The sequence below is a fragment of the Podarcis gaigeae genome (genome assembly GCF_964106915.1).
Source record: "Podarcis gaigeae genome assembly, chromosome: 2".
NCBI lineage: Eukaryota > Metazoa > Chordata > Lepidosauria > Squamata > Lacertidae > Podarcis > Podarcis gaigeae.
Genome location: NC_139679.1, coordinates 106370824 through 106394387, shown reverse-complemented (window position 1 = coordinate 106394387; position 23564 = coordinate 106370824). Strand labels below are relative to the sequence as shown.

Genomic DNA, 23564 nt, shown 5'->3' with positions numbered 1-23564 from the left:
CTGGATCTCAGTGTCCGGGCTGAACGATGGGGGTGGAGACGCTCCTTCAGGTATACTGGACCGAGACCGTTTAGGGCTTTAAAGGTCAGCACCAACACTTTGAATTGTGCTCGGAAACATACTGGGAGCCAATGTAGGTCTTTCAAGACCAGTGTTATATGGTCTCGGCGGCCGCTCCCAGTCACCAGTCTAGCTGCCGCATTCTGGATTAATTGCAGTTTCCGGGTCACCTTTAAAGGTAGCCCCACGTAGAGCGTGTTGCAGTAGTCCAAGCGGGAGATAACCAGAGCATGCACCACTCTGGCAAGACAGTCCGCAGGCAGGTAGGGTCTCATCCTGCGTACCAGATGGAGCTGATAAACAGCTGCCCTGGACACAGAGTTGACCTGTGCCTCCATGGACAGCTGTGAGTCCAAAATGACTCCCAGGCTGCGCACCTGGTCCTTCAGGGGCACAGTTACCCCATTCAGGACCAGGGAATCCCCCACACCCAACCGCCCCCTGTCCCCCAAAAACAGTACTTCTGTCTTGTCAGGATTCAACCTCAATCTGTTTACGGTTTAAGAACCGCAGCTTGGCACAGCAGACCCGCTTTCCCAAGAAGGGAACAGATCTCTTTCAAGCAAGTGGAATGGTTTTCTTTTCTTACTAGTTTAGATAGGGATTAACGGCTTCTCTTTGTGCCTTTAATTTTGGGGTTTGCTCTGCGCCCGCCCCGGACAGCCTGCGACTGCGACCCCGATGGCACCCTCGACGGCGGGGTCTGCGACACCCACGACGACCCGGCGCTGGGGCTGATTGCTGGGCAGTGCCGCTGCAAGGAGCACGTGCAGGGAGTCCGCTGCGACAAGTGCAAGACCGGCTTCTTTGGACTCAATGCGGAGAACCCCCAAGGCTGCCAACGTAGGTATCTCCAATGGGGTTTCCCTGGGCATATCCAGCTCCTTTTCTGAGCCATTTAGATGTGGTTCTGGGTGGGCTGCTTAGCCAGTGCAGCGCACCGCATACACCAGTGGTTCTCAAAGGTTTGTGGTGCACCACACTGGTCAAAGAAACATTTCAGTGCAATGCCATATAGTATATTTTTAATTTTTTTTAAATAGTTTGCAGGGTATTTATTTATTTATTTATTTGATACAGCAAGAAAAGCAAAAAAGAGAAAACACAAATACCAAATTACACACAGGAATAACAATAGATACAGAATTTTCTCAACAAACAATAAGACATAAATTGGTCTTAACACTAAAGACCCAACCTCCCGTCTATTCCATATTTCGATTTCATATAACTTACTGCCAATACACACTTTTTATTTTATTGAATTTATATACCACCCTATACCCGGGGGTCTCAGGGTGGTTCACAGGATAAAATCAAAATATAAAACCACAAAATACATAAATAAAAATTAAAAGACAGCCCAATAGCCCCTCCCCCAAATATATATAATTTTGATATCACCAATAATAGTTTGTTTGTCTTTCTGCTGGTCATCTTTAGGGTTAATTATAAAGGTTAAATATTTTCCATTGTTTTGAAATCAAACAGATATGACATTCCAGTATTTCTGAAAGAAACGTCCTCTGTAATGTATTTCTTCAAAACCTTGTGATAATTCATTATTACCACAAGACAAAGCTACCTGCTGAATATCTTAACTGTTGAATATCTCAGTAGAGCAATCCTTGTGTTTTCACTAGTAATCAGTATAGAACAATGATTATCTGGGGGTTAAGCCATCAGATGTAAAATGAGAACCTGCAAATCTTTTCAAAATAAGAACAAGAGCATCAAGTGATACTGAGGACGATCCCTGGACAATGCTAGGAGTTGTTTCTTTTCATTTTCCAATGTATTTCTTATCAATAAAAAATTTGGTGTGATGTGAGCAAGTTTTTATTCTGAAAGTGTGGCCCAGAGAACCCCTGGCATAGAGTGCAAGACAGGCTAACCACAAACTGGTTAGACTTCAGTTCCCATCATCCTTGACTCTTGGAAAGGCTCGCTGGGGCTGATGGGTCCAAAAATATGGAAGGCACCAGGTTGGGGAAAGCTGGAACAAGACTTTGGGGAGACCTGTGCTCAAATTCCTACACATTCCTGTAGCTCACTCTCAGGACAAAAGTCGATAAAAGTGTTAATGGCGTGATCTCATTTTATCTGTTGGTTGTGGGCAACCCCCTGAACTCCTGTTTGAAGGAGGCGTGGGATGAAACCAGTGCTATTTTTCCAGAAAAAGAGGTGCTCACGGAACTCACCATGATCTCTTGTTCTCTTATCATGGCAATGGCACCCACCTTAGAGGTGCCAGAACTGAGTTCCAGCGAGTTCCAGCTGGAAAAAAAAGCCCTGGGTGTAAGAAATCTGAGTGAGTGCGTAATTAATTCTACAGATTGATGTTTGTTCCAGTTCAGCAGTAAACAGCGGAATTTCTCTGATCTGTGCCTAGAAATAACGGGACAAATGTGGATGAGCTCAGAGTCAACTGGATCGCCTACCTCCCTCCCTCCCTCTCTCTCTCTCTCTCTCTCTCTCTCTCTCTCTCTCTCTCTGCTGGCTGTCACTTTCAACTCTTAATAGGTTCATGAGAGAAGGCTTGCCCTTGCAGAAGCCATGCTGGGGCTGCCTCAGCAAGGCTTGTTCTTCTATGCACTTGGTTATTTTTGTCTTTAACCCACCAGGCTGCCAGTGCGACCCCCGGGGCACAGTGCAGGACGGGCCCCAATGCGACGCCATCGCAGGTGACTGCTTCTGCAAACGTTTGGTGACCGGGCGCAGCTGCAACCAATGCCTGGTGAGCAACACGCTGCCCCCTTCCCCCCTCCCTTTGCTTGTGTCCCCCCCCCCCCCGGACTGGCTGACACATAATTGTGTCTCTCTTTTTTCAGCCGGAGCACTGGGCTCTGAGCCCTGACATTCATGGCTGCCGGCCTTGCGACTGTGACGTAGGGGGTGCCCGCGACAACCAGTAAGGGGGCGCTGGAGAGAGCGTCCTGGGTGGGTGGGGGAGGCTGAGGAAGGTGGGACTGGGAGCACGATCCCAACAAGGGGCGCTTGAGGAGGGAGGGTGGGATAGAAACCCAATAATCAATGAGGTAAAGGGACCCCTGACCATTAGGTCCAGTCATGACCGACTCTGGGGTTGCAGCGCTCATCTCGCTTTACTGGCCGAGGGAGCCGGCGTACAGCTTCCAGGTCATGTGGCCAAGCATGACTAAGCCGCTTCTGGCGAACCAGAGCAGCGCACAGAAACGCCATTTACCTTCCCGCCGGAGCGGTACCTATTTATCTACTTGCACTTTGACGTGCTTTCGAACTGCTAGGTTGGTAGGAGCAGGGATCGAGCAACAGGAGCTCACCCCGTCACGGGGATTCGAACCTTCTGATCGGCAAGCCCTAGGCTCTGTGGTTTAACCCACAGCACCACCCGCGTCTCCCAATAAGCAATACCATAGACCAAAATGTGGGCTTTGCAAATCAGCTGAGGAGCAATCTCTTTGCATGAAAAGGACCTGCAGTGAGTTTTCCTGCAGCCGCTAGAAACTGCAGGAAGGGACAGGGCTCTTGCCCTTGGGTCCTGCTTTCGGGCTTCCCGCAGGGCATCTGGGGTGCTGGCCTGATCCAGCAAAGCTCTTTTGCTCCCCAACCCATATAGGAGGGTTTGTGAGAGGCACAGCACGATCTGCTGTGCCAGAGATAGGAAGGCGAGGTGAGGAAAGAGATGCAGCCCTCATCTCCTCTTTATTTGCTTATTTATTTATTGAATTCCTACCCCCGCCTCTCTGCTGGGGAACTCAAGGCAGCAAGCCTTGTTCATTGGCCAGGACTGAACTTGCTTAGCTTTAAGCAGCAAGGGAGCAGCCTCCCAGCACCTTCCATGCAGGGCCCTTTAGCTTGGTACTGGAGGAGATGGAGAGAGGAAAATGATTTGGGGCTGTATTTCGAGATGGACCTGGTTAATTCACACCTTCCAAAACAATAGTGGACTGAAACACAGGCACCTTTCAAAATTTGCGTTTCTCCAAACTCTGCAGTTCTCCGAGCGAGTAATGTGTGCAAAAACACGCGTGCCGGGGGAGAATTGTGCCTAACAAACGCATTCAGGGAGGGGGAAATTGCTTTGCAAAAATGTGTCTACTGGCCAAACTTGTACGTTGGGAGAAAACCAGCAATGAATTTTCACGAGGACTTGAAGAAACCCGATTTGGAAATGTGGAGAGAGGGACATAAGTGTAGAAAAATGAGAGACTGGAATAGACAGATTTGCCCATCCCTGTGCAGGAAGCGGGTGAGCGTGCTCTCATGGGCTAGAACCGCCTTCCCCGTTTGAGCCTCCCGCTTTGCCTTACTGCAGGTGTGCCATGGAGACGGGGCAGTGCCGCTGCCGCAGCCACATGGTGGGCAGGCAATGCAGCCAAGTGCAGACCGGCTATTACCGCACTGCGTTGGACCATTATACATATGAAGCGGAAGAGGCCCGGCTTCTCCAGGTGAGGACGTGGGCCTGCAGTTGCTTAAATGCAGGGGTGTAGGAAAGTGTTCTCTGCTGAATACCGACAATAGTGTCTACCCTGACCGGCCAGGGTTTTGTAGAGTTGGAAGGGTACCCTAGTCCAACCCCGTCTGGATGGCTGGGGCTGATGGGAGTTGTAGTCCAAGAGCATTAGCACCAGGGTAAAGGTAAAGGTAAAGGGACCCCTGACCATTAGGTCCAGTCACGGACGACTCTGGGGTTGCGGTGCTCATCTCGCTTCCAGGTCATGTGGCTAGCATGACAAAGCCGCTTCTGGCGAACCAGAGCAGCGCACGGAAACACCATTTACCTTCCCGCCAGAGCGGTACCTATTTATCTACTTGCACTTTGACGTGCTTTTGAACTACTAGGTTGGCAGGAGCAGGGACTAAGCAACGGGAGCTCACCCCATCGTGGGGATTCGAACCGCCAACCTTCTGATCGGCAAGTCCTAGGCTCTGTGGTTTAACCCACAGCACCACCCAACAACTAACTAACTAAGAGAAGCACAAAGCCTTACGGATCTTTCTCTTGGCAGGGAGCTGAAGTCATGGAGCGTGTGCACCTCACGGGCCACCCGGCTACGTGGACAGGGCTGGGTTTTGCCCGGGTGCTGGAGGGCGCTGTGGTGGAGTTCCAGGTCAACAATGTGCCCTTCTCCATGGAGTATGACATTCTGCTGCGCTATGAGCCTCAGGTGCCACTGCTTTACCCTACCGTCCTACAATACTTCTGCTCCATTCATAAAGAAACGGGGGATGTGCAGTTTGGGCTTCTGATCTTCACATATATATCAAACTCTTTAGCGAAGCATTCAGAGCTTTACATGAAGTTCAGAGCAAGCATTTCTCAGGGGAATAAATAAAGTTTCGCCTCTGCCCCGCTGCTTTCCCCTGGAAAACCTGCTCCTTAGCACTAAATCGGAACAAATGGAAATCTCAGAATCCGATTACCGTTTCTTCTAATTCAGTGCTAAACTGCGGGTTTTCCTGGGGGAAAGTGGCAGGAAAAAGGACGTGTGGATGAGGCCTTAGTCATATCCATCCATTTCAATGGGTCTATTCCGAGTAAAGCTTAGCTGAATATCACCCAATAGGTCAGCGACATACAATGCTTTAGCACAAAATACTGTATTCCAATTAAATAAAAAAAATCCTTCCAGTAGCACCTTAGAGACCAACTAAGTTTGTTATTGGTATGAGCTTTCGTGTGCATGCACACTTCTTCAGATACCGAGTGTGCATGCACACGAAAGCTCATACCGATAACAAACTTAGTTGGTCTCTAAAGTACTACTAGAAGGAATTTTTTTATTTTGTTTCGACTACGGCAGACCAACACGGCTACCTCCCTATATATATTAGAATTAAGAAGTCTAATCCCATAATTCAGCTTTTCAGAGTTCAGAATGTTCTGAGCTTCAGCTTGAAGAAATGTAAACTTTGAAATCGTTCGGAATTCAGTGTTGCCTTTGCCCCGGAGTTCCCAAATCTTCCAGGTCTGTTCTGGATTTCAGGGCAGCCTTCTCTCCCCACCCGGCCTGGAGATACCCGAGGTGGAACTTGAGACCATTTGCAGTCAGCTACGGCTGTTCCCCCTAAACCAAAAAAACACCTTAAAGGCTGTTTCTAAGGGGGTGCCATCTTACCCTTGGCCTGCCTCCGCATCTCATGCAGCCACATTGTAAGTCCTCCTTTTTACTCAGCTTCCAGGAAAGTGGGAAGAGGTGAAAGTATCTGTGGTCCGGCCTGGGCCCATCCCCACCAGCAGCCCCTGTGGAAACACCATCCCTGCGGACGATGTCATGACGACGGCTCTGCCACCTTCATCCCGGTGAGTGATGAAAAACATACAATGCTCCCCTCTCCCCCCTTCTCTCTCCCCACCTCTCTTTTCCTCTCCCCCCCCTCAACCTTATGCCGTATACACATTCACGCCTTGCGTTGAATATAACTTATCTGTAGAAATGACTTTATAATCTGAAAAGAGAGACGATGTACAGTGGTACCTCGGTTCTCGAACGCAACCCATTCCGGAAGACCGTCCGAGTTCCGAAACGTTCAAAAACCAAGGTGCAAAGGATGGTCTGCAAATTTCATTGAGAAAATTGAGAAGCACGCAGAAGAAGCTGTTTGACTTCCAGGGCGCGTTCAAAAACGGAAGCATTTACTTCTGGGTTTTTGGCATTCGAGTTCCAAAACATTCGCCAACAGAAACGTTCGAGAATCGAGGTACCACTGTGTGTTTTTTTGTAAACCCAAGAAAATCTCTAATAAAAGCAATTTTAAAAACCAACCAGGAATTAGTGGTCTCACCCTGGGAGAACTTCTCTTCCCTGCCTCTTACACAGACTCCTTCCAGAGCTCTGCTGAAGTCAGCAGCGCCTTCCCATCCGTTGCAGGGGACAAAGCAGGCTGCCTAGATGCGCCAGTCAGTGGGGAGCGAGCCAGTCAGTGGGGCAGGCGGTTCCTTCCCATCCTTGGCATTCAGGAAGACACCGTAGGATCATCACACACAGCAAAAATAAAATGCCAGGCCCTCCGCTCCCCTTTGCTGTAAATGGGCCTTTTCTTGCTCTGTAGGTTTGTGGTGCTGCCCCAGCCAGTCTGTCTGGAGCAAGGGCTCAGCTACACCATCCGGGTAGAGTTCACCCGCTATGGAGGACGTGACCATTTGCAAGGGGCTGCGGTGCTGCTGGACTCTGTAAGTACTGAGACTCCAGTTGCATCTTCTGTAGGGGGAACCGTGGACTGCTGCAAATAACACCTCATCTCTGCCTCCCTCTCGCTCCCCTCCCTACTCAGCTGGTCCTGATGCCACGCTATTCCTCCCTGGAGATGTTCATCGCTGGGGACGCCGCCTCCATCGCCCGCAAGGAGACCTTTGAGCGCTACCGCTGCGCCCAGCAGGCTCGGCCCGTGGTTAAGGCGCCGACGCCGGAGCCTTGCGTCACCTTGCTCACCAGCATGTCAGCCATCATCCACCAGGGGGCACTACGTGAGTGTTAAAAACAAGCAACTACCACCAACTTACAGGGACACGGGTGGCGCTGTGGGTTAAACCACAGAGCCTAGGGCATGTTGATCAGAAGGTCGGCGGTTTGAATCCCCGCGACGGGGTGAGCTCCCGTTGCTTGGTCCCTGCTCCTGCCAACCTAGCAGTTCAAAAACACGTCAAAGTGCAAGTAGATAAATAGGTACCACTCTGGTGGGAAGGTAAACGGCGTTTCCATACGCTGCTCTGGTTCGCCAGAAGTGGCTGAGTCATGCTGGCCACATGACCCGGAAGCTGAAAGCTGTACGTACGCCGGCTCCCTCGGCCAATAAAGCGAGATGAACGCCGCAACCCCAGAGTCAGCTACGACTGGACCTAATGGTCAGGGGTCCCTTTACCTTTTGCCACCAACTCAGCATGCAATACACCCTTACTGCACAAGTAGACCAGGAATGGGTTAGCTATGGCCCTCCAGACTCAAACTCCCATCCGCCCCAGCCAGTGTGGCCAGTAATCCACAGGTTGCAGTAGAGGCTTTCGCTCGCCTTAGCAAGCAATGGAAATGTTCCCAAGTGCTACAGGGGGTTCAGGGTGAGCTGAGAGAGGTGGTGCCCAAAAGGCTCACACTAAGAGGGAGCAATGCTGCTCCACATCCTTGCTAGGTTGCATGCATGGGTGGGGCTGCCCGTGCCACATAGATAATGCTTCTTGCCATCTTATACTGGAGTGGGCAAGCTGGGGGCGTGTCGGCAGCTGCCTTTGGCTGAGCCAGATGACTGGCCCAACGGCCTGCAATGCTGGAATCTTTTGCCTAGCATGGGGCTCGAACTCACGACCTTGAAACCAAGAGTCTTATACTCTACCACCTGAGCCATGTAGGCCTATACTGCCTTGCAGCAGCTCTCCAGGTTTTTGGGCAAGATACATTCGCAGCCCTGCCTGGAGATTCCAGGGACCTTCTGCATGCAAAGCAGAGGCTCTGCCACTGAGCTACGGCCATTGCAACCTCTCAGTGTCTTTCACAGGCCCTTTTATGTATATCAGGGGAAGAGAGGCTCCTGCTGGCTTGTAGCAGAAGGGCACTTCTTTCCTTTCGTTCTCCTGCCTCCTACTCACTCTCCCTTTGCCTCCAGCCTGCCTGTGCAGCCCCCAGGGATCGCTGAGCTCCGAGTGCCGTCCAGATGGGGGGCAGTGCCAGTGCAAGCCTCACGTCGTGGGTCGCCGCTGTGAACGTTGCTCCCCTGGCACCTACGGCTTTGGGCCCGGTGGCTGCAAAGGTGAGTATAATTCAGGTTCCGACCTTTCCTCCCCAAACTCTTTCATCTTTCCTTTTGAAAGCATGGGCCAATCCTCTCTGGGCTCCTGCATTTCAGTCAGTGCTGATGTAAACAGTCTGCTAGGACGGAACCACTGGGAACAGAGAGCTGTCCGGTCTCCTCTTGCTCCCGCAAACCCGCATTTGAAACTCCTCCTTGGGTTGCAGAAGAGGAGCTGCTTGCAGAGTTGGGGATGGAGGAGCAATATGGGGGGGAGGAAATGATAACATGCCCCCTGCCTCCCTCTTGCTCCTCCACCCACTATTAATCCCTCCCAGTAGCAGCTGACAAGGCAGGGGTGCTTACCTGACCTCCTGTCACCTGAGTCACCACGACTCACCCAGAAGGGGGCAGGTAAGGCAGCGGTGAGGTCAGCGCAGTGCAAACGCACCAATGGAGCCAATCCTACACTTGCACCGTGCTGACCTCCCCACCACCTCACCTCTCCCTCCCAGTAAGTTGAAGTGATGCGGGTGGCAGGAGGTCAGGTAAGTGCACCTGCCCTGCCAACAGCTACTAGGAGGGCAGAGGAACAAGAGGAGACTGGATGAGACAGACCACGAACCCAGGTTTGGTCAGCATGCTAAGCCAAACCATAGTTTAGCTCACAACAACCCAGCTGCAACAGGACCAGAGAAAAAGCAAAGTGGACTCAATCTCCCCACCTCATGTTTGCACCTTCACAGAATTCACAGTTTGTCTTAGTGTTACATGCAAACGAGCTCACTCTGCTTTTTACTTTCCTCAAGACAGCTCCTCTATTACAGATATTGTAGCACTTGCTCACAAACTACAGGGTTCGGTGTGTTTTTTTTTACAAAACTGGAGCAGCTGTGCATTTCTGTAGATGCCCTCTTTATTTTTCTCTCTGTCCTTTGATGTACCTCTTCATCCTGACGGACGCTGCAAAAATCTTAAATGATCAGGTTCAGGAAAAGATTGTGCGAGTGCATTAATTTTAATGCAAAGCAAGCACATTTCCATTCTGTGATTTGCATAATTGGATGTTGAAACTTCTCGGCACAGACTGTGAAGCACCTTAGCAGACACGGGTGAAGGGGGACGGACTGCAGCAGGGCAGGAGGCGTTCACGGATCATCACCTTGTATGTCAGGAGGAGCAGCGGCAGGGAGCGTGTGTGTGACTTCTCCCCCTCTCCCCTTGCAGTGTGCCAGTGCAACAGCGAAGGCTCTCTGAGCGGTTTGTGCGACAACTTCAACGGGCAGTGCCCATGCCGGCCTGGTGCCTTTGGGCCGCGCTGTGACCACTGCCAGCCCGGCCACTGGGGCTTCCCCAGCTGCCGCCCATGCCACTGCAACGGGCGCTCAGAGGAATGCGACCCGCGGACGGGCAGCTGTTTGCATTGCCGGGGCCACACAGAAGGAGATCGATGCCAAAGGTGAGCATCCTGGGACAGCCCCCAGTGGAAGTAGGGGGTGTATCCATGTGTATGAAGTACCAGAGGGCAAGGCCTCCTGGCGAGGCCTAACTTCCAAAGTTAGACCAAACCACGATCTGCAAACAGCCCTGGGGATGAGCCCCCACACCAATGGCAACAAATATGTTCCTCAAACCCTTTTTGTTCCCCCAAATTGCAGTTGCGTGTCCGGATTCTATGGGAACCCATCGCTGGCCTCAGGGGGCCACTGCCGGCCCTGCCCCTGCCCTGAGGCACCTGGCTCTGGACGCCATTTTGCTGCTTCTTGCCGCCAAGATGGCCGCGCTGGGACAGTAGTTTGTAGCTGCCTCCCAGGCTATACAGGCAAGTCCAACTTTCTAGCGCCCTGTAGCCCTAGGATTGGGAGCTTGAGAGGAGATGAGGAAGGGGTGTAATAGAGACAGAAGCCCACATTGTAACCTCCTTCTCAAGTCACGCTTCTCTGGGAACATGAGTGCATTGATAGACCTGTGGTCACGGTTTATGTGTGTATTGCAGTGGAGATTGGGGACCGGGCACCTTTTACCTCATAAATGACGCCTTTTATCTCACACGGCACCTTTTACCTCATACAGGCCCGCGCTGTGACGAGTGCGCTCCTGGTTACTACGGCAACCCTTGGCAGACCAGGGGGCAGTGCCAGCCCTGCGCGTGCAACAGCAACATTGATGTGGCAGATCCGGGATCTTGTGACCGGCGCACAGGCCGCTGCCTCCGCTGCCTCTACCACACCGAGGGCGACCAATGCCAACACTGCCAGGGCGGCTATTATGGGGATGCCACACGACGCACCTGCCGCCGTGAGTGTCTCTTGTGGAGAGAGATGTGTTTTCCATCTGGTGCATGGTGCTCCCATCGCTACCTGCCTAACCCTGATTCTTGGTGGTCCTTCAGTAAACGAAAGAGGATCAGGCCTCAGGCTTCCCGATTATTTTGTTAACAGCCGGCCTGTTAATTTTATGGGGGAAGGAGATCACCGCAAACACTCAGGGCTTATGGTCCCGGGGCCAGCTGCGCCTTAAATCTTAACCACATATCATTTTATTATTCCCAAGTTCGGATCTCAACAAAATCCTTAACTGTGAATGAAACCCCCTAAGGCACCTACGTTCCCTTCCTGTAAGTAAGGCCACTTATATTGAGACCCAAGAGGAAAGCTTGTCTTCAGAATGCTGTCAGGAACTTGGTGTTCTAATTCAGTATGTGTCATATTTCAGAGGACCAAGAATGTGAGCTTTTTGTTTCTTTTTTAAAAAAATAGGAAAGGGGGGGATGAAACAAAACACAAAAATCCGGTTTCTAATTCCTCAGGATTGCTAATAAGTGGAACTAGTAATGTTGCTGGTGCTAAGGTGCAGTGATAAGAAGGAAGGCTTCTTTGCCTTCCACACAGAACATGGATGGCTGCTTTATCGCACACAAAGGCTTGTGGGGAACAATTTAGGAGTCCGATTAACTGCCATGCCCCTTCCTGCCCCATATCCCCCCCCCCACAGTACCTTGCTGAAGTGTGAAAGCTGCTAGGTTTCTTATGCCCAAATGAGGTGTGGCTTCTTTTTAAATCTACATGATTGCATATTTAATTTTCGTGCCGATCCATTGCTTCGCCCTCCAAGCGGAGCCTCTTTCTTCAACCCGCCTTTCTGAAAGCACCGGTGTTTCTCTTGTGTATGGTATTTCTGTGCCTTCCCTCCTTGCAGGTTGCTCCTGTAACTTCCTGGGCACGGTTCGCAGCCAGTGCCCGTCGCAGGACCAGTGTCAGTGCGAGCGGTACAGCGGGCAATGCCAGTGCCTGCCCAACGTCCAGGGGCAGAACTGCGACCGCTGTGCTCCCAACTTCTGGAACCTGGCCAGCGGTCAAGGCTGCCAGCCCTGCGACTGCCACCCGCAGTACTCCCTGAGCTCGGCTTGCAATCAGGTTAGGATGGGAAGCTGTGTGCCGGGCGAGGCTGGGAGCCTCTAGGGCAGGAGCGGGAGGGAAGCATTTTCTTCTAGGGAACCTTCTGAGGGCCAGGGATCAGCAGAAACAAAGGGGGCTGAAACCGTGAAAGTAAATATGTACCTTTGCAGGCTGGTTTCTGTACTCCCATTGCTTCCATCCTCCATCCAGGCACTCTTTGGGACCCTTCCAATGCTACAATTCAAAGATACATTGGGGGGCAAATTAGGGCCAGTAACAGGAGTGGCTTGGGGAGGTAGAGAGGTCTGGAGGGCCTCTTTTTCACACCCCTGATCTGGTGCAAAGCTGTGTTAGAAACAAGGGGAGGGGAGGGCATAGGAACACAGGAAGCTGCCTTACCCTGAGCCAGCCCATTGGTCCATCCAGCTCAGTAGCGTCTACACTGACCGGCAGCAGCACTGCAGGGCCTCAGACAGAGATGCTGCCAGCCCTTCCTGGAAATGCCAGAGGTTGAACCTGGGACTTTATGCATGCTAAGCAGTGGATGGTGAGCGGCGGCGGTGTCGGCGTTGCGAGGCTCCCAACTGCAACATCACAGAGTCTTATCCCTCTTCATCGCCACATCGTTTGTGGAATCAGATGACCCCAATTTGACTTCAGTATTGGAGCGTTTAGATGATATTAAAAAGAGCAATACTCTGCTTCTCCAACAATTGAAACGATTGATATGTGACCTCTGCAGACTATATAATCTTCCCCAGCATCCCGATTGTTATGTACTGAGTTGAATAGGATCCAAAATGCAGCAGTCTGATTGGTCCTAGAACAATGCAGCAGTATGATTGGTCTGCAGGAACCACCCAATCCAGCTCCAGATGGAAGTGAATCCACAACCTGATTGACCTACAGGAGAATTCCGGAATTAGCCAATCACGTGCAGCCCATTGTGTAAATAATGTATATAAAGCAGATACTTTGGGGGGACATTCATTCATTCCTCCTCACCACTATGAGCTGAATAAAGAGCATGAAATCCACTCTCAACTCTGAGTATATTTCACCGATGTTGAAATGTTAGATCAACCATTGCCGACCGGCCAGAATGGAACAATGGAAGAGGTTACATCAGAAGAAGTGGAGGAGGAAGATATGGGTGAAGATATTGATCTGGATCATTATGATATGAAGGAGGAAGAACCTGTCGATGGAAAGAAGACAGAGGATGACGCCATTGAGAAAGAGAACCTGGCACTCCTAGAAAAAAATCTGAAAGAGTCAAAGGCAAGACCATCTAAATGGGTTTCTGGGTCTGCCCAGGCTTCAGATCGACTTATGAAAGAACTCAGGGATATATATAGGTCGCAGAGTTACAAGTCAGGGATTTATTCAGTGGAACTTGTAAATGACAGCCTATATGACTGGCATGTAAAACTTCTAAGGGTTGATCCTGACAGCCCGTTGCATAGTGATCTTCAAGTCTTAAAAGAAAAAGAAGGTGTTGAATATATTTTGCTCAACTTCTCTTTTAAGGATAACTTTCCCTTTGATCCTCCATTTGTGAGAGTGGTGTCTCCCGTGCACACTGGCGGGTATGTTCTCGGCGGAGGTGCATTATGCATGGAGCTGCTTACTAAACAGGGTTGGAGTAGTGCCTATTCTACAGAATCTGTCATCATGCAGATCAATGCCCACATTAGTCAAAGGAAAAGCCAGAGTACAGTTTGGAGCAAATAAGAACCAATATGACCTAGCAAGAGCACAGCAGTCCTAGAAATCACTAGTACAGTTACATGAGAAAAATGGCTGGTTCACACCTCCTAAAGAAGATGGTTAACATTGTGGACATTTCATACACTTGGACCAATGTCAGTAAAAGATTTTCCTTCCAACACAGATTCAACAATGAATGCCTCTATAACAGCCATACTGAAGATTCTAGCTCATAGATAACTAGTGGACAATCTGTTGACTGACACATCCAGCATAAGCTACAGCTGTACGATTCTGCTCTTCTGTTAAGTATCTTCAACTGAACAGTTTTAAAACTTTATTGTCTCCATGAATTAAGCATACCAATCCCCACTCCATTTTAGAGTGTTATTCCTTCAAACTGGGCTCTTGGGGTTTACTAAAATACCAGTCATTAAGATCTCCCCCTTTTTATATGCACTTATTTGTCCTTCCTTAGACCCAGCTAGGGCTAGGGGCTGAGAGGTAGTGTGAAGCAGTGGTTAGGGTGCCCGGTGAGGATCCAGATCTTTGCTTTTGTACCCTGGCAGTGGCTTCCGTGATTCACTTTTCCACGGGGCAGGGTACAAAGGGCTCGCTTTGGGGAGTTCTTGAAGTTGTCATGCAAACTGCGCCTGCCTTGTAGTTTACAGGGCAATGCCAATGTCGGCCAGGTTTCGGGGGCCGCACCTGCTCGGAATGCCAGGAGAACCATTGGGGGGAGCCCAGCCAGCAGTGCAGAGGTGAGTGCTGCGTATTCTGAAACCCTGCCGTTGCTCTGGGCTGTGCAGGGATCCTGAAAATGTTTTTATTTCATTTAAGCGAGTTTCTGGTCTTGATGCCCATGAAGGTGATGGTTTGGATTCCGAGAACTATGAATTAAATTATGTTTGCTCAGAGGGGTTTGCCCCTATTTCACATTTCAGCCCCTTTCACCTCTCCCCCCCAAAACGACACTTCCTAAGGGTCAAGAGATGCTCCAGAATTGGGTTCCTTCTGCTTGCACAGTCCAAGCCATTGTTTAAGAAAGGAGAATCTTCCTACTTCATTGAGAGTCTCCTGGTAAATTACAATGCACTGGAGACTTCCTGTGCCTTTTGTAATATTTATTTGATCATGTACTGGAAGCAAACTGACTCCTGAAGCAGGCAGCACAACCTATTAATCCAGCATTAGATTCTCAAAGGCTGACATTTGCATCCCAGTTTCAGCAAACTCGCCGGCTAAACATCCAGCACTTCATCTGACTCTCACTTGACGTTTTTCTGCCTAGTCCACTCTCTGAAGGACACGGCTCACTAAAAGGCTAGGTATCCAATCTCATACCAATATGCTTGAAAGTGCATATTAAACCACAGAGCCTAGGACTTGCAGATCAGAAGGTCGGCGGTTCAAATCCCAACGACGGGGTGAGCTCCAGTTGCTCGGTCCTACTTCCTGCCAACCTAGCAGTTTGAAACCATGTCAAAGTGCAAGTAGATAAATAGGTACCTCTCCGGTGGGAAGGTAAACGGCGTTTCCGTGTGCTGCTCTGGTTCGCCAGAAGCGGCTTAGTCATGCTGGCCACATGACCCGGAAGCTGTACGCCAGCTCCCTTGGCTAGTAAAGTGAGATGAGCACCGCAACCCCAGAGTCGGCCACAACTGGACCTAACGGTCAGGGGTCCCCTTTACCTTTACCTAATATTTCAAGCAACGGCGTTTGAGATCAACTCAGCTTCTTGATTCCGTTATGAAGCCATTTGGAGTGGGCGATTTAATACTAGATCACACTCTACTAGCACACATGGTGAAATAATAGGAATGGCATTTAAATAGGCAGAGCTAGGAGAATGTGTTTTTTACCAAGAGCGATTTGGAGACCCTGGGTTCAGACTATTAAGGGATTTGTTTCTTCGGCCATGCTTTCTGGAAAGGTGTAAGGGTGTATCCCTAGTTGGCAAAGAAAGGGGTTGTTGGTTGGAGACACAGAGCACATTGTCGTAGGAGAACTCTGCTAGAGGAAGGAGGGATACCCAGTTGCTGTGCTGGTAGCCGACATAAGGGCACAAATATTGCTGTAAAGTCATTTCAGTTTTCTCCAACTCGGCATTCATCGCAGGATGGCGGGTGGACGAAATGCACAGTTCCACTGCCAGCATCTGCATGAACTGGGCTGTGAACTGGGTACCTTTGTCAGAGACGATCCCCGACGGTAGCTCATGCAGCTTGAAAATGTGGTCTATATTACCAAGTGTTAATATCGAGACGTGGAAAATATGGAAACAACAAGGAGAAGCAGGACTAAGATGTGGAGATATGCTCCAGAGATCCAGACCGCGGGGAGCCCCAAGAAATTAATAAATACAATTTGGACTATAATTTGATCTTTTTTATTTTATTTTTTTATTTTTTTTAATTGAAGTATTATGATTGCATATTAATTATTGTTGTTGTTGTTGTTGTTGTTGTTGTTATTTATACCCCGCCCTCCCCAGCCAAGACTGGACTCAGGGGACTAACACCTGATACACAAACAAATTGACCGAAACACAACTTAAAAACAAGATTAAAATACAACGTCAAGTCTTCACCAAGGTTAACTTTCCAGACTGGTCCTACATGGGCCAGAAAAACTGGATGTTTTTTATTGGAAATAAAAAAAAATGATTTATTTTTTTTAAAAAGAAAATGTGGTCTACAAAGAGTTGGGTGGTTTCCTTGGAAGTGGGGAAGCCCTTTATGTGGGATGAAGCGCTTGGAAGAGGCCACGTGCGAAGGAATAACTCTCTCCTTTACGGCGTTTTTGGAGAGCCAGTGTGGTGTAGTGGTTAAGAGCGGTAGTCTCGTAATCTGGGGAACCGGGTTTGCTTCCCCGCTCCTCCACATGCAGCTGCTGGTGACCTTGGGCCAGTCACACTTCTTTGAAGGCTCTTAGCCCCACCCACTTCACAGAGTGTTTGTTGTGGGGGAGGAAGGGAAAGGAGAATGTTAGCCACTTTGAGACTCCTTAGGGTAGTGATAAAGCGGGATATCAAATCCAGACTCTTCTTCTCATGTTGCGTGCAGCCTGCGACTGTGACCCTCGTGGGATCGAGAAGCCGCAATGCCACCGCATCACTGGGCACTGCTCCTGCCTCCCGGGGGTCTCGGGTGTGCGCTGCGACCAGTGCTCCCGAGGTTTTGCCGGCGAGTTCCCCGCCTGCCAGCCGTGCCACCAGTGCTTTGGGGACTGGGACCGCATTGTGCAGGATTTGGCTGCTCGCACTCGCAGCCTGGCACAGCGTGCCCAGCAGCTTCAGCAGACGGGCCTCACCGGGGCGTTTGAGGGCACCTTCCGCCGACTCCAGGACAAGCTGAGTGCGGTCCAGGCCATCGTCAATGCCCGCAACGCCACCGCCAGTGCAATCACCCACCTCTTGCAGAATATGGATTCGCTGCGGTGAGTGACGCGTGGCCTTGGTTCCTGTACATGTGCAGAGGAAATGGACCTGGCTGGAGCCTAGGAGCAGTGGATAGGCAGGCTAGGAACTGAGCTGCTGCATTCAATTTTTGTCTTTTGTTTGGTTTCTCCCAAAGAATCCCAGGTACCATAGTTTGTTTTGGGAGCTGGGCTTCTCCCTCTCCCTCTCTCTCTTCTTACATTTTTTTACAGTGGTGCCTCGGGTTACATACGCTTCAGGTTACCTTCGCTTCAGGTTACAGAAACCGCTAACCCAGAAATAGTACCTCGGGTTAAGAACTTTACCTCAGAATGAGAACAGAAATTGGGCGGCAGCAGCAGGAGGCCCCATTAGCTAAAGTGGTGCTTCAGGTTAAGAACAGTTTCAGGTTAAGAACGGACCTCCAGAACGAATTAAGTACTTAACCCGAGGTACCACTGTATTTGGAAGTTTCTCAGATTAAAACTTTACCTTCACATATCGAACGTACAACATAGACACAAGATTCCCAAAGAATCTCTAGGACTTCCCTCCTCACTTTTGTGGGTCCTGTTGTTATTCATTTCCTCCTGCATCGTTTATAATAGCCCACATCTTTTACATCTCCGTTGTTTCCAAAACTCACCATTAAACTACTAGTGCTATTCCAATCCTACTAATGATTTTAACTGTTTATACAATGGTTTTTAAAATAGGTTATAAATTTCCCCCATTCCTTATTTAAATTTTGGTCTTCCTGATTTCTGATTCTTCTGGGTCTTTAGCCATTTCGGCAGAATCCATCAACTTAATCTGCCATTCTTCTTTGGTATGGGCTTTATCTTCTTTCTATCTGTGGGCCAATAACATCCGTGCAGCTGTGGCTGCATACATAAATAGTTTTTCTGTTCCCTTGGGATTTCGGCACCTAGAATTCCTAAAAGAAAGGCTTCAGGGTTGTTTCTCTGAAGAGGAGCAGTGGGTGGTTTAGTCCTGGGTGGCAATGCACCTCTTTCCCCACTGAGAGCCAGTGTGGTGTAGTGGCTAAGAGCAGTAGTCTCGTAATCTGGGGAACCGGGTTCGCCTCCCCGCTCTTCCACATGCAGCTGCTGGGTGACCTTGGACTAGTCACACTTCTCTGAAGTCTCTCAGCCCCACTCACCTCACAGACTGTTTGTTGTGGGGGAGGAAGGGAAAGGAGAATGTTAGCCGCTTTGAGACTCCTTCAGGTAGTGATAAAGCGGGATATCAAATCCAGACTCTTCTTCTTCTTCTCCCTCCCGCTTCTCACTTACATCCTCTCACCAGGCAGGAGATTGCCGATGTCACGGAAACACTGACCAGCCTGGAAGGGTTGCTGACGGCCACCCAGGACAGGAACTTCAACGCCAACCATGCTCTAGGCACGCTGGAACGCGGCGCTCGGGCCCTGAACCTCAGCCTGGCAGACCTTGCGCGCCAGCTGGAGGCGCTCAAGAATGCCAATGTGCTGGGTAAGTGCGTTTCCAAAGTGACGCAAGAAACATACACCCCCCCCCCATTTTTACCCAGCACTTTTGTCAAATGTATTATTGTAGTTCTTCTCCCCCACATCCTTTTGACTTGCAGCCTCTGCTCATGAGCCAGAGTGGAGGCCAGGCTTGTATAGGGAAGTTTTTAATGTTTCATGTTGTTTTTATATTTCACTGGAAGCTGCCCAGAGTGGCTGGGCAACCCAGTCAGATGAGCGACATATATATTATTATTATTATTATTATTATTATTATTATTATTATTATTATTATTGGGTTTTCCCATAGGTCTAGCACATGCTTCCTCAACCTTGGCCCTCTAGATGTTTTGAGACTACAATTCCCATCATCCCTGACCACCTGTCCTGCTAGCAAGGGATCACGGGAGTTGTAGGCCAAAAATATCTGGAGGGCCGAGGTTGAGGAAGCCTGGTCTGGCAGAAGAGATGCCCAGCAAGGGCCTCATAGTCCTGTTCTTTAATCCCGCCCCAACTTCCCCCGGCAGGAGCCTATGACAGTGTCCGCCAGTCCTTTGTCCAATCGCGGGAAGCTGAGCACCGGGCCAACGCTTCCACGGTGGGTTTCTCCAGCCCCGTCGGCCAATCGGCCGCATCCCGGCGACGCACGGAGCACCTGATGGCAGCCCGGAGAGACGCTTTCAATCGGCAGAATGCAGCCAACCGGCGAGCTCTGACCGACCTGTCGACACGCGTTCGAGGGCTGAGCCTGCATCGGATCAATGAGAAGGTGGGTGGGGGAAGGAAACACCACAAAGTAAAGCGTGTGAGAGCCAGAAACGGGGAACCAGAGGTGAAGTGAAGGCACAAGACAGGAGTTGACCATCATGTGAGCTGCGCACAGGTGGGCTGAAGCGAGCTGCTGACCAGCCTGTGGAGCCTCCTTTTATTGAGACAAATAGGCAAGCTAGGCAGATACATTTTGGGCTGTGACCTTTACACATCTTCCAGTCCCGAGATCGTGGGGTGGTACAAAGTTATTTTGGCACCTGTTTCCACAGCGTCATTTCCCCCTTGCACAGTGTATGACGAAGGAGACAAAAGGTCTCAGGGACTAAGGTTACAGACAGGTCTCAGACAAGGTCACGCGTGCAGGCATTCTGTGACTGCCTGCTGGTGGGGAGTGTGCTCCCTCTGGAACTCACTCACCACTCCGCAATATCCCTACACAGAGGCCTTCGAAATACCGCCAGACTTCCAGCTCTCATCGACTCCGGCCAGGGGGACTAGTGACACAGTGGGTCACAGTCTCCCCGCATCCCTGAGGTAGCCAATCAAGTCTTGGTTGAGGGGAAAGTCTCGCTCCAGAACTTTTCAGGCTGCTCTGTTAAGTTTCTGCTTAATGTTCTGTTGGTATTTTACTGCGAAATGTTCTTCTGTGGTACTTGGATGTGCACATCTTCTCTGTGAACCGCACGGACCAAAGGCGAGGAACCTTTTCCCGCCTCTTGAGGGCCACATTCTGTTCTGAACAAGCGCCTGAAGGCCACACGCCAGTGGTTGGGCAGAGCCAGAGGCAAAAATGGCCGGAGCGAGGAAGGAAACATTTTGACAGCAGGCGAGTGTCAGGGACTGGTTGGACGCAGAGGAATGGTGAGGGGGGAACCGGCTAGGGAACCCCCAAGGGAAGAAGACTCAGGGACTGGTGGTGGGATGGCGATCGCTGGTCAGAGGGAGAAGACTGGGAGGAGGGTGTCAGAAGCTGAAGAGTTAACAGGGTTCAGCGAGTGGAGGGAGTCTGGCAGAAAGAAGTCCAGAATCAGAGGTAGAAGAGGGAGCAGGACTGTGGGATGAGGGAAGCCAAGAGGCAGAGAGGAGTCTGGCTGGTGAAGAGGCCTTCCTGCTGTGACAAGCTCCCCTCCCTTCCTGGTCTCCCAGTACCAGGAGAGGCATGAAGAGGGCGGAGGAGAAATCAGCATCACATAGTCACACAAGCGCAGCCTCAGATTGCTTAGGGGAAACCCTGGAGGACTTAGGCAGCTGTGGAGAGGCAGGGCCCTTCATCTCCGCAACTGCTCCATAGGGGCAAGACCTACTGAAGAAGAGCTGCTGCGCCCATTGGGCCAGACTCTCCCGTGCCAATCCTGTTTTTTTTTTTTAAAAAAAAAACTTATTTCATGTGATATACTGCTGGCAAGTTTCTTCATGCTTCCTCCAACGTTCTTGTGCTGGTCCCGAGGGTTAACCGTGTGGCGAGGTCCGAGTCCAGTCCGAGGGCGAGGGCGAGGGTGCGGTATGGAGGCTGTCCGTCAAAGCTGAAACGGGGTTCAAGGCAGGGAGTCGGGTGAGGTCAGGAGCTCCGGCAGAAGAGCAAGACAGGGTGCAGGCAGGAACAGGCTACCAACAATGTTGCTCCCGCAATTTAGGCCTGGGGCTGGCTGACTTTTATCTGTCCTGTGGCATAGGGCGGCCCCGGTCCACAGGTGACTCGCCTCTCCTGGCCTGGAGGCGAGCACTCCTCCTGCAGGAACTTAGCTCCCTCCGCCTCTCTGCCCTGAGCCTCTGCAGCTCAGGAGAGGCTGGAGGGTTACCGGACCCAGAGGCAACCTCAGCTTCCCCTGACGGGGCTGAGAGTGGAGCACCTGCAGGCAATGGGTCCTCCATCCCCTCAGGAGCCAGAGCAGACTCAGCTGGTGCCTGCACTTGAGGATCCAGCACAGGTGAGGACCCTTCAGGCTCAAGCCCCACTCCCAGCTCAGCTGGTTCTGGAGGCGGGGAATCCTGTGCAGGCTGGGATTCATCAGGTTCAGCCTCCAAGTCCGAATCCCAGGCCATCACAGCTCTCTCCTCTAGGTGTGCGGTGCTCCAGGGGACACCCCCTGCTCCAGCAGCCCCTGCGGAGGGGCTGGTTGCCGTGACGAAGACGGCCGGCGCCACTGTGGGGGCCTCAACTGCAACGGGGCCGTGGCCACGGCCGACAACGCGCTGGATCGAGCCCGCCATGCCGAAGGGGAGCTGCGCCGCGCTGTGGCTGATGTGGATGTCCTGCTGCGTCAGGTAAGCCATCAGAGAGGAGCCGCAGAGCTCAGTGTTATAGGCAAGGTAACCCATGAGAGACTTTACGTTTGCACACATTTTGTTTCATCGGAAAGACCAACAGCACGAAGGCCTGGATGTGGTTCTCAAGGCAGTAAACAAGAGTTAGCTCTGGCTCTGTTCCTGGAATGCAATGCTCCCTGCATTCCCTAGGCCTCTGCTTCCCCCTGCTGGCTGACCAGGGGACCTGGTGTGTCCTTTGCAGGTGGCCGAGGCAAAGGCAAGGGCAGGTGAGGCGAAGCAGAGGGCACAGGCCGCGCTGGACAATGCCAATGCCACCAAAGCCCGGCTGGAGCGCTCCAACAAGGAACTGCGGGACCTCATCCAGCAAATCAAGGGGTTCCTGAATCGTAAGTGCAGGATATCGGGCTGCCCCCTATGCCAGTCCCTTATTTTCTTTTGTTCGATGTCTTTCTCAAAAAGACAGCTCATGTAACATACGGTACATCACATACCGTAAAATGCCACTTTTAAACGGCTCCCCCCCCCCCCAAAAAAAAAGATTTCTGGGAGCTATAGTTTGTTAAGGCTGCTGAGAGCTGCAAGGAGACCCCATTATTCACCCTCACAGATCAACAATTCCTAAAGTAGCTGGACAGTCGACCCCTCCTCACAAGGAGCTCTCGCAAAGAATAAACAAACAAGTGCCCCAAAAAATTCAGAAAGCAATCTTAATGTTGAAAATAATAAAATGAAAGCCAGTTGCGTTCATGTTCCTGCCAAAAAGGGAAAGGCAAAATTCCATACAAAAAAGTTAAGAATGCCCCTGCACCTCCTTATGCAAGGTCCAGGCAGGGCCGTGGGGCAAGGCAGGTGGACATATTTATCCCTTGATGGTTCCAGCAGAGTGTGTGTGTGTGTGTGTGTGTGTGTGTGCAGTGGGGGGTATTCAGACAGGGATGAAAGAAAGCAGGGCAGAGGGGACATTTGCAGTGGGTCTTGCGAGAAGCAGGGGCCTGCCGTTCGACCCGTCTGTAGCGCTGACTGACCCATCCCTCACACAGTTGACGGAGCCGACCCTGACAGCATTGCTCTGGTGGCCTCCCGCGTGCTGGAACTCTCCATCCCGGCGTCCCCCGCACAGATCCACCACCTCGCTGAGGAGATCAAGGAGCGAGTCGGCAGCCTGGCCAACGTGGACGCCATCTTGGACCAAACGGCGGGAGACGTGCGTGTGGCAGGACAGCTGCTGCAAGACGCACGCCGTGCCAAGTGAGTGTGCGAGGGCCGGAGAGGACGTGTGATGGAGGCTGCTCCTGTCGGACCCAGAGAGGAGGCCATAGGGACAGAACTGTGCTCCCCTTGGTCCTCCTCCCTTCATGAGCAGCAACTAGTTATTCAGCACAGGGAAAGGAAGTTGGGGCAGCGTAGGAGTTTGCTGTGCGGGACCAGCACCCTGTCAGGAGTCTCCACAGCTGCTGTTAAAACCTGAACTGATGGTGGGCTTATTATTAGGTTTGAACATGGGTTCAAATCCCCCCTCCTCCATGAAGCTCACCGTTGGGTCTTAGGCTGAGAGAAAATAACCTCCTTTGTTAGGTGTATTGCAAAGTTAAATGAGGAGAATTGTGAAGCACTGTGCATATCAGATACTGCTAGAAACATGGTGATGAGAGGCCCTTTCATGTGGCTGTGTTACAGGAGCTGAACAGAGTACAGTGGTACCTCAGGTTAAGTACTTAATTCATTCCAGAGGTCTGTTCCTAAC

General features: G+C 51.0%; 1 protein-coding gene and 1 pseudogene across 2 annotated transcripts in view; both read left to right on the top strand.

Moving 5' to 3' along the window:
- LAMB2 (laminin subunit beta 2) overlaps positions 1-23564 on the top strand; it is a 60846-nt gene that overhangs the window by 26438 nt on the left and 10844 nt on the right. Inside the window, exons 10-29 of the mRNA XM_083722353.1 lie at positions 724-903; positions 2685-2797; positions 2892-2971; positions 4358-4493; positions 5055-5213; positions 6222-6349; positions 7099-7219; positions 7321-7513; positions 8644-8787; positions 9994-10225; positions 10425-10588; positions 10840-11064; positions 11965-12182; positions 14539-14635; positions 16940-17312; positions 18601-18785; positions 19309-19550; positions 21614-21817; positions 22062-22206; positions 22861-23068. Coding sequence (XP_083578479.1) covers positions 724-903; positions 2685-2797; positions 2892-2971; positions 4358-4493; positions 5055-5213; positions 6222-6349; positions 7099-7219; positions 7321-7513; positions 8644-8787; positions 9994-10225; positions 10425-10588; positions 10840-11064; positions 11965-12182; positions 14539-14635; positions 16940-17312; positions 18601-18785; positions 19309-19550; positions 21614-21817; positions 22062-22206; positions 22861-23068 — 3547 coding nt within the window. The remainder of the gene's footprint in view (positions 1-723; positions 904-2684; positions 2798-2891; positions 2972-4357; positions 4494-5054; positions 5214-6221; positions 6350-7098; positions 7220-7320; positions 7514-8643; positions 8788-9993; positions 10226-10424; positions 10589-10839; positions 11065-11964; positions 12183-14538; positions 14636-16939; positions 17313-18600; positions 18786-19308; positions 19551-21613; positions 21818-22061; positions 22207-22860; positions 23069-23564) is intronic.
- LOC310837961 (ubiquitin-conjugating enzyme E2 Q2-like) lies at positions 13233-14367 on the top strand (annotated as a pseudogene). Its single transcript has one exon. The product of its transcript is annotated as a ubiquitin-conjugating enzyme E2 Q2-like (transcript).